We start from the raw sequence: 11,360 nt of genomic DNA, 5'->3' as shown, positions 1-11,360 counted from the left end.
TCTGGTTAAAAGCACTTTATTGATTACAATATCAATTCACAGCAACATTTCACAGAGCTACTGTACAAATAAAGGAATGAGTCATTGTGCAAGAAAGATCCAAGAATACTATTAAATCATGGTACAAGTCCACAGTTTGGCTTAAAGCTTTTATGAGCTTTAATCTACGTTCACCTTGCCCATAGTCCTACTACTGACATTCAAAGTCAATTGGCTACAAGTTTGTAGAAACCACTGTAGGTGAAGAAAAACATTTTAATCAGCTTTAAAAACCCACTTCTATGTGGATGCCTTTGGATAAGAATATGCGAATCCAAGTGTTCAGATGCTTTGAAAACAATAGAGCACCATTGTGTAAAAGACAAAAGGCTTGAAATATCTACCAAGTATCACTGAAGTTCAATTAAAAAATAAATACTATATGATGTAAGATTTTGTGGGGGACACTTAACACCAGCTGAAACACATAACCAGGTTTTTCATGATGCTGCATTATAACTATTTTATAGGATCAGTAATTGGATTTAAGAAAAAAGACTTAGGAAATTTTATCAACATGCAAACAAATCTGCTAAATACAAGGTGTACCATCAATCTGTGACTAATAAACTTTTAAAAGATGCACTGCTAGCTTAGACATTCAACTACAAACCATTTTAATGAGTACCTATTGTAACCAGTATTTTTAGATATACCACAGAATTTAAGGCAACTCAAAATGAGCAGGAGGAAAAACTAGTAAATATGAAACATAATACACCTAAACAATCTAATTTAAAATACCTATTTTTTTCATTGTGCTACTCTTTCTCACAAGAAAGATGGTCTAACCTTTGAGGGTGTTCTAAAAAATTCTAACAGTTTAAAATTTTGCTTTCCACAATGGCAAAAGGGAAATTTGAAGCTGAACACAGTACTTGATTTAAAAGCAAAAATTTTTAAGCATGACTTATACCCTAAAGATTCTAGAGAGAATATTGTGAAAATGGTAGGCCCATTTAGAAGGCCCATTTAGAAGATTGTTTAATCAATTTCCATAAGTTTAAACATCAACAGATAAGCCACAAGTATTCACTTGCCTTGTAATTTAAAATGTGAAACATTCAACAGTAACCAAAGCATAAATTTCCCTGAATGTTTTCACTTTTAAAAAGGTTAATAACAATTATTAAGTCTAAGACCTCAATACTGTTGGAGAAGGCCAGTTATAATATTGGCACAGTATATTTTAGCAATAAAAATTTCATTGTCACCTGGAGAAGGCAAGATCCATTTCTCTTAATAGGTTAACTTTAAAATTGCTTAACACGTTCCAGAAGCACCTACATCCATGTCTAGGATACCAGTTTACTATCATCATGCAGTATCAGTTCAGCTGAGTCTACATTAAAATAAGGAGAACGGCCTATTAGACTCTTAGAATTGAAATACTAAGCCCAAATTTTTGCCTCTGTGAAGATGAACTCAGTGTGGTGCATGGGACCATGGGATCCAAACTAGAAAAATCTGAGTGAGGGAGGGAGAGGCCTTGGATATTCAGTCTAAACCTCTAATACAGCTGCCAAAAATGAGGCCTGCCTGTCCATCAAGGTGGAGAGGTCTTTGCTATCAGCTTTTGGGACGATCTGCGGATCCACAGGGCAATCACTATCACTCTTTTTAGAAAAGAATATGTTCTCTTAAATTATTCTTGCCAGATCTGAAAAAACCACTCTTTAGGAAGTGATTAAGGAATCTATAAGTAAACATGCTGAGGCATATTATGTTTAATGTTTCTTATAAGGTAAAAGAAAACACGCACCAGATAAATGCAACAATCCTGATGCGAATTCTTTAAAACTGTACAGTAGTACTATATTACTCTTACTGGTTAAAAGTCTTAATGCTCAACACTTGAGACTATCAGCTGAACTCAAACTGCAAGTAAATGTATTTAGCAATTGGAACCTATATTACTAGAGAGCAAAGGTTTAGAAGTAAGTTAATGTGGTAATGAGGTCACCATTTGGTCATATGTATATAGCCACAACAGTGGTTGGGTCTTAGTTGCCTACTACACATTTAACTATGGGACTGCTTTTAAGCTTATCTACAAAGACTAACTCATTCTATCAACATGCTTAAGACCATGGATTTTCTTGTAGTCTGTGCCTCTCTGACAAAATTATCTTGTTATTAGAATAACTTTCAAAGAGGAAGAGATACTCTCATATATACATTATGTGGCTATTTTGCACATGGCAGAGTGCTTTCTTCAACAGGATTTTGGAATGAATTGCTGAGCTACACGGCAAACCCTCACCTTCTTGGGAAATGAGTATGTTCCTTTAAAATATTCTTGCCTTACCTCAAAGAGCTATTCTTTATGAAATGACAGTCCACAACATTAACTGCAAAAAAAGTTCACAGAAATCTTGTATGTGTTTATAAGTACACATTCATGCCTGCCATCTACAATATATTTATATTTTTGGTCCTATATCTTAATCTTTACCCATTTCCTTTTTATTATCAGCTATCTTAAAACTGATACAGACTTCATTATAGTTGATGCACTTACTAGCACAGTCACAATATAAAAATGAAAATTCACAAGTGAAATTTGGGGAGTACTTAGATTAGGGTTACATGTGATCATAAGTTGAGACCTATCTCAATAGTAATGAACATGGTTCACTAAATTACAAAAATAATGCACTTCTCTATATGAGAATAGTCCATGACTTCACCATCAAGCAAGACTAAATCTTCTACTGTCAATCATTTAGCTTTAGTTATAGGGGAGAAGTATCTTTGTTTAAATTGGGGAGGGGCAATCTAGTAATAGACACATTATATCATTGACAAACAGGAATTGCTTAGTACTTTCCTCTGACTCCTTTAAAGATTGCTCTTGGAATTTTTCTTTTGGCTGTAAAGTGGAGTCACTTGGATCTAAGCATTCTTTTTTGCAAAATCACTTAGAAACCATTATTTTGTGCCAAGAGAAGAATTACAGAAGTACAGAAGAGCAAAAAGTCTGAATATTTCCTTTTTTAAATTTAAGTCACAGATATATAAAATCTGAATTAATATAAACTATTTGAACATAAATTCATAAAGCTACCTCACTACACTAACTAATCAACTCTAGTGACTGGTTAGATATTAACGCTTCTTTTTCAACAACATAATGCCATCACGTATTTCCCATCTACATGTGTATCAAGGGAGAACACTGGGGAAAATTCTTCAGATGCAAGGACAATCCAAACGTTAATCTGAAATAATGAGTGTGCCCTACAAACTCAGTTCTAGAATATGACATCACTAGGAAAGCCCAACTATTTAGAGGGCTACTCAAAGTGTCATTTGATCATAACCAGATTTTTTAAACGTCAAGAACCGTTTTTATGCAATTACTGCTGTCTAACTATTAATATAATGAGTTTATGTATGTCTAAAATTTCAGAATGAAATCTCGATTCCCTGGCCTTCAGATTATCTCCCCCTCCAAGGACTGAAAATGAGCACTTATTTAAATTCATAGGATGGCAAAGGATGCACCAGAAACTAATGATATTCAACAGAGACTGCCCTCAGAGGTACCTAGGCCTGTGAGCATTCTTAAACATTAAGCAACCAGGAGCTCTTTTAGGTTAAAAAGGAAGGTCAGAAATCAAGGAGACCTTCTTCAAACATAAGTACACATACATATGGGATCACTTCCATCTATTACTGTGCCTACTTCCTCCATTACAAAACTCAAAAATGTGGTATTTCTTATGTATAAAGTTAAAAATGTAGGTCTTAAAAAATGCAAACACAATCAAACATGATAAACAGCTATAATGTGTACATTCTGTCCTACACAAAGAAAATAGTTTGAGTACAAGCAAAAATTCATCAAGGTTAAATTAGCTCAACTCCTCAAGTTAATGCACTGGTCCTTTTGATCTCAGCAAGCACCCTTGCCTTTTTTTTTTTTCTTCCCCACTTGTTTTGTAGCTTACTGAAATATTTTTGTATATAATAATCTCAATAGAAAAATCTTCACCTGCAAATATAAGGTAGAGTTTTCTTCTCACAGCGATAGGCTGTAGCACTGATTTCTCCAGATCGCAACGGAGAACAGAAAACCTGTACGCACTATTAATTCCAGATTCTAAGAAAACTGTCCCAAGAGCCTGTTGCTACAGCCATGCCATCATCTGTTACACCTAAACAGCTGACACGGTTATCATGACCAGCAAGAACACCTGAAAAACAAAAGTTCAGTAAAAAGTTAACAACAGGCAACCTTCAGAATTAAACAAGTATATGCATAAAAGATCTAGAAGGGTACTTAAAACCTAAACGGGGAGCCTGGGCACCAGGGGTAGCTAGATATGTGAGCAAAATACAATTCTTTGCATTACATGCATTTTTGACACCTACATCGGCCTCATGCTTATCACTTTTGAAATATTTTATAGTCATGCTTGGTTATATCTAGGAAAAGAGATGTATACTTTATTCTACATCTCTAATTAAAGTTCATGATCCGACAGCTGTTGCCACTGCTGTTCTCAAAACAAAATTTCAAATGCAGTTCAGTGAAGCAGTCTTTCACCACAAGAACAGTAAGGATGTTAAGAATGAAGTTGCCTGACATCACCACTTCCAAAAATACCAAATTAGTTTATGTACTTTGCTCTGTTAAACAGCTAACACTGCAATGTTTTGATTCTAACTTTGGTTATAACCAACTCATCTAGTTTTAGTTCTGTAAAAGTTAAATTCATTTGATATTCAGATCACCACACAAGATAAAATGAATATTCCCAAATAACTGCAAGGAAAATGAGAAATGTGAAGATCTATAAGAAAAATTGGAATATATTAAATTCAAGAATTTTTTTCTTTAATAAACTGTGTTTGAGTTTGCAGTATCTCTAGATAATGAAGCAAAATCATTTTCACTCAACTTCAGGAACATAATCTTGTCTCTTAATATTCTCTGTAGTACATCCGGCACAGCAATGTTTGGCAACAGGCAAACGTACAACTACAGTTGAAATAACAAAAAATGAGCATTGTGACTAAATACTCCTAGTCACGTTGGAAAGGAAAATGAATTAGCAACTCACAAGTCGCCATTCAATTTTACTGTGAACGTATCCAGTTGAGCCAACTTGAAAACAAGCAGCTGTACGCAAAGCAAAACTAACTCAAGCATATGCTAAATTACGGAAAACACACACATTCTAATTTTGTTATGGATACTAATTGATTCAATCCAGGCAAAACACCTAATACCTCTTTAAATAAAAGTCCTAATTGTGTAAACACTGACTGACATTCTCAATAAAATCCACTCTACATGGGAAACAGAAGATAGGAAGGATGTGGCTGCGGTGGGAGGAGAGATGTTAAAGCTGAACCCTCAACAGAGAACACCAAGAAGTTAAAAAAAAATCAATGACTCATTCGAATTGTTTTAAAACTTCCAGACAGTGTCTGTTGAGGGTCCAGCTTTAACACCACTCTCCCACCGCTCCCCAGTGTGGATACTAATAAACCACGTTGGGAGTGCGCACATGCACACAAACCAAGTGATAGCAAGAGAGGCATGTTACCTAAAGATCTGGAAGTAAATACTTAGGAGCTACCTTTGGGAACAGGAAACAGGCGCTGTGGCCAGCAGACTGCTGTTTTGGTAACAAGCCATGTAGCTGTGTGATTCCATATGCATAATACTGATTCTAAAAAATACTTAAAAATCACTCTGTGGAAGCTGTTATTCCTGACAGTCTCCGCGGTGACCTGCTACACTCGCTAGTATTCTGGCAGCTATGGGGGAGAGCTCAGGGCTGAGGTTTGGAAAGGGGGGCTGTGTCCTGTCCCAGACAGGATCCGCTCCAGAAGGAAGAGGATTCACAGCCGTTACAGTGCTTCCTGTCAGGTTAGAAGAAACTCCACACTGAATTAAGACTCAAAAACTTACCAAACAAGAAGATATTCTAGAACCAGATGTCCCTGCTCTTTACAAGATGGGAACGTCACTATGGACCACGGACGAGAACTGCCAGGGTGCCCTTCCCCGCGGCTGCGAGGTGTCCGGGGAAGCTGCCCGTGTTTCCTGACAAAATCCAAACCTACCGTGACCTCTTTACCAACCTGCACGATCTCCTTTTAGCGTGTCCCACACGTTACAGTTGAAGTCATCATAACCAGCTAACAGGAGGCGCCCGCTTTTTGAGAAAGCCACGGAAGTGATGCCACAGATGATGTTGTCGTGCGAGTACAGCAGTAACTCCTGGTCTGCGCGGAGGTCAAAGAGCCGGCAGGTGGCGTCATCAGAGCCCGTGGCAAAGGCATAGCCACTTGGGAAAAACTAAAAGCAAAGGAACACACATTTATTCCACACAAGTCTACAAAATCCACGTGAGGCAGTGTGATAAGACTCTGGGTGAGACAGACCTAGATTTGAACTCCAACCTGGCTTCTTCCCAGGTGCGAAACGTTGGGCCCTGAAAATTCTTCCACACTTCAGGCCTGAGTTTCAGAGTGTTGGTGAGGATGGAATGAACTAACATGCAAGGTCCATGGCTCAGCACAGAGCAAGTACTCACTAAAGACTGGCTCTCTTCCTCCATACGGCTTATTAAAAGATTTGAATCAAACATTACTGTTTACAGAGTTTATATATGTGTTGTCTTAAACATTCCAAAATCCCATCATCCATCATGAGAAATAAATAGGAAACATTTTACAGAAGAGAACATAAATCATCCCAGTTAGGCTGGGTATAAAGTCAAGCTAGGAGTAAACTATGCATTATTAGTTTGTGAATCCCCTTTTCTCAGAACCTAGCACTACTCAACATTTTTTTTTTTTTTAACAGTTTTTTTCATGTATCTTTTGGTCATCTGTATTACTTTTGTGAACTGATTCTTCATGACCTTTGCTTATTTTCTACTATGCTGTTAGTACTTGATTTGCAGGAATAACAAATAGAAATTTTTTTTACAGATTTTAGTTAGTTTTTTATTTTTATTTATTTTTCTTAAAGATTTTTTTTTTCATTTATTTGACAGAGAGAGAGAGACATTTCAGCAGTCAGAAATACAAACCCAAAATCTGGATGCTATTGTCAATAAATGGTCTTCAGAAATTGCTATCAGAATTCCTAGAGTCTGTAGATATATTTTTTAAAGATTTTATTTATTTATTTGACAGAGAGAGACACAGCAAGAGAGGGAACACAAGCAGGGGGAGTGGGAGAGGGAGAAGCAGGCTTCCCGCTGAGCAGGGAGCCCGATGTGGGGCTCGATCCCAGGACCCTGGGATCATGACCTGAGCCGAAGGCGACACTTAACGACTGAGCCACCCAGGCACCCCTATAGTTTTCTTTTTTAAAACTATAAAGCAATATTTCATTTTTATGTAGTCAAATTTATCTTTCCATTTGAGATTTCTTCCATTGTTGTAATGAGTAAGGTCCTTTCTCAGGCTTATTAGCTGATGTTCAATTATATCTTTTTCTATTTTTTTTTTAAGATTTATTTGAGAGAGAGAGAGCACGAGTGCAAACATGAGTTGGGGGGAGGGGCTGAGGGAGAAGCAGACCCCCTCCTGAGCAGGGAGCCCGATGGGACTCAAGCCCCAGACTCCAGGATCATGACCTGAGCAGAAGGCAGACACTCAACTGACTGAGCCACCCAGGTGCCCCTCTTTTTCCAATTTTTTTTAAAGTAATTTCATTTTTCACATCTTAATTTTTATCTATCCAGGATTTATTTGATATACAGCATTTAGTATAAGGATCTAACTTAATTTTCTTAATAGTCAAGTAATTGTCCCAGCTGTTGATTAATCATTTTACTGATTTTCTTGTTACATTTTTAATTCACTGAACTAATATACACAAAAATGTTAGTTTTGTCTACCCTTTCTTGTACCTGTACCACACTTTGTAAAAATCCTAACTTGATAGTAATTTTTCTATCTGGCATGGCAAAATACTCATGGTACTCTGATTCAAATCAGTCTGTTTTCTCCTCCCCCCCCACTTCAATTTCACAGACATTTGATCAAGTTTCTTTTCTCCATATCCTTCTGACTCATCTCAAAAAAAAAAAAAAAAAAAAAATCCACTTGGGTTTTTTTGAGGGAGAGGAAGAGAATCCCGGCAGACTCTCCCTGGACGTAGGGCTCAATCTCATGACCCTGAGATCATAACCTGAGCCGAAACCAAGAGTTGGACACTTAACGGACTGCACCACCCAGCCACCTGCCCTCCATGTGGGTTTTATTTAAAATTTGTATTAAGCCTAAAAATTAGTTTGAGGGATAGATGATTAGCTTATAATATGCAGTCTTCTCATTCAGGAAGATGGTATTTTTAAAAAGATTTTATTTTTTTAATTTAGAGAAAGCGAATGCAAGAGTTGGTGGGGGGAGGGAGGGAATCTTAAGCAGGCTCCGAGGTGGGGTTCCATCTCATGACCCAAGCTGACGCTTACCTGACTAAGCCACCCAGGCACCCCGGGATTATTTTTAAGTCATCTCTATGCCCAACAAAGGGCTTGAACTCACAACCCCAAGATCAAGAGTCACATGCTCTACTGACTGAGCCAGCCAGGTGCCCCAGGAATATTGATCTAAAAAAAAAAAAAAAATGTTTCCACAAAATTTTATTATAAAGATTCTACACATTTCTTGCTAATGTATGCCTCTTCCTAATTTCTGTTGCTATTCCCAATAGGATTTTCTTCCTTTCTGTTGTCTACCTGGTTATTATTGGGGTTTGTATATAAGACAGTTATTGATTTTATTGATTTTAAAAGTTTGTCGCCCAGAAAATACACCAAACTCTTTGTGATATCTAGATAGCCAGACTCTCTCACCTGCAAATAATGGTATTTTTTCTACTTTCTAATTCAGCTTTTATTTCAGTTTCGGGTCCAACTATACCAGCTGGAAGTTTCCGAACATTTGAAACAATGGTGATGGTATTATTGTCTTGTTACTTAATACAATGAGAATGCCTCCAGGGTTTTCACTGCTAAGAAGCCCCCCCACACTCACGATGATGGTGGAGGAAGGCAGTGCTAACAGGGTAACAGGTTCTCAGAAATGCAAGTACTTCTTATTTTAATGATTTTTAGGATGGTTCAAGCCTGGTCCCAGTGGAGATGGTTTTTCCACATCAAAAACAAGGAACTGCTTTTCCTTTTCAAATTCCCAAAAGGCTAAGGAACCTCTAGCCACCATTTCTTCTATCTACCAAGGATCCAATCATTAGTCCTCCCAAGCCACAGTGAAGTTTAGAAAGAAGGCCCTCAAGCAAGTGAAAGGCTTCACCAGACCCTTACTGCTACCTAGAGGCTATGATTTTGACCACTTTCTTCCACTGTAACAGCCAGCAAGATACTCTACATTGTTCCTTTGCAGAAGTCCAACAATACCATTTACATACATTTATCAGCATGTATGGGTTAAACCTGTTCTCTACCATGGACCGAAACAGAAGCTATACTCAGTAAAGGCCACCTAGCGCAGAACACCCAATCACAAAGCTCAGTGTATGGGGCACGGCTTGCCAACAGTCTATGTTTAAGACACAGGATGACCAGACATCCCGTTTTGTACAGGACAGTCCCCATTTATGCCTTTCTCCTGCGCAAAATTGTTAACAGCATTCTTTCACACTGAAAATTACACATTTCCGAGTTTGGATGATATATGATCACCTTACCAATACGATGAACTAGTTTTAATTTCCTGGGTGCTTAGGACGGCCCTAAGAGCTAGAGGGAATACTTGAATATAAAGTCTGCCAGATGCATTTAAAGAAAAGTGTGTGTGATGTTGGCTGTTCATTTAAGTTGGGTTTCTTTGGGTTTTTTTGTTTTTAATGACAGAGAAGCTTTCTAGTACTGAGTTTTTTGTTTTTTAAAAATGGGTGTTTGTTTTCTATCAGATACCTTTTGGTATCCAAAATACTGACAAAATGACTTGGTAAATTTTATTAATAGATTTCCTAATATTAAGTCATTTTTCATTCTTAGAATTAATTTTTACTTGATAATTTATTTTTACCTTGACACCTTGTTGGATTTGATTTGCTATAATTTTTCCTAAGATGCTTTTATCTAGTTTTAAGGGAGACCCTTTTCTTGTGTTTTGATGTAAGGGTTATGCTAGTTTAACACAATGAACTGGGAAACTTTCAGTCTTTTTTTGTGTTCAAAAACAGTTTTAATAGTACTGAAACTCTGTTCCTTCAAAGTATGGATTATTTGCCAATAAACTACATGGGTCTGAACATTTTCATAAAAAGTAGTTTTAAACTATCTAGTCAACAAACTGAGGGTTCTAGAGGGGAGAGGGGTGGGAGGATGGGTTAGCCTGGTGATGGGTATTAAAGAGGGCACGTTCTGCATGGAGCACTGGGTGTTATGCACAAACAATGAATCACGGAACACTACATCAAAAACTAATGATATATTGTACGGTGACATAACATAATAAAAAAATCATAATAAACTAGTCAAGTTTTCATTTATTGAGTCAGTTTTGGAAAACTGACTTAGAATTACCATGTTAAGTATTTTATGATTTTTAAAATTTTTAAAAAATAATAAAATAAAATCTTTTATATGTAATATAACCTTTACTATTCTTAATTTTATATATCTGCAATATTTATCCTTTTCTTTTTTTAAAGACTTTATTTATTTGACAGAGAGACAGCGAGAGAGGGAACACAAGCAGGGGGAGTGGGAGAGGGAGAAGCAGGCTTCCCGCAGAGCAGGGAGCCCGACGCGGGGCTCGATCCCAGGACCCCGGGATCATGACCTGAGCCGAAGGCAGACGCTCAACAACTGAGCCACCCAGGCACCACTTTATCCTTCTTAAGTTTACCAGAGATTTAGGGAGTCAAATCTTAGAGTATTTGAATTTTTTAATTTTCTAATAATTTTCTAGAAATAATTTTTTTTTAAGATTTTATTTATTTATTTGAGAGAGAGAGAGACATAGCGAGAGAGGGAACACAAGCAGGGGGAGTGGGAGAGGGAGAAGCAGGCTTCCTGTGGAGCAGGGAGCCCGATGCGGGACTGGATCCCAGGACCCTGGGATCATGACCTGAGCCGAAGGCAGACACTTAACGACTGAGCCACCCAGGCGCCCCTAGAAATTACAAAATTTTCTAAATATTTGTTCATTCAACATATATGCACTAAGCACCTACTGTATCATGCACAGTTCTAAATGCTGGTCTGGTGGTAAATGGAAGTCAACAAAACTGACAAAAATCTTTGTCTCCATGGAGCTTATATTCTTGTGAAGCAGACCATAAACATGAAAAGTAAATAAAAAATAAGCATGTTAGA

The 11,360-nt window shown here is 37.3% G+C and overlaps 1 protein-coding gene across 2 annotated transcripts in view; it reads right to left on the bottom strand.

Annotated features, from left to right (window-relative positions):
* GNB4 (G protein subunit beta 4) overlaps positions 1-11,360 on the bottom strand; it is a 58,066-nt gene continuing 46,706 nt past the window's right edge. For both annotated transcript variants that reach the window (XM_064585033.1, XM_045903339.3), the window contains 2 exons: positions 6,139-6,355; positions 1-4,238 (listed from right to left, as the gene is read on the bottom strand). In XM_064585033.1, coding sequence (XP_064441103.1) covers positions 4,132-4,238; positions 6,139-6,355 — 324 coding nt within the window. In that variant the 3' untranslated portion in view covers positions 1-4,131. The remainder of the gene's footprint in view (positions 4,239-6,138; positions 6,356-11,360) is intronic.

Source organism: Mirounga angustirostris, unplaced genomic scaffold, assembly GCF_029215605.1.
Source record: "Mirounga angustirostris isolate CCGP_5_RB_7025 unplaced genomic scaffold, mMirAng1.0.hap1 SCAF_1, whole genome shotgun sequence".
In the NCBI taxonomy this organism is placed as follows: domain Eukaryota; kingdom Metazoa; phylum Chordata; class Mammalia; order Carnivora; family Phocidae; genus Mirounga; species Mirounga angustirostris.
Note: the sequence above shows the minus strand (reverse complement) of the source record. Positions and strands in the feature narration are given on the sequence as shown.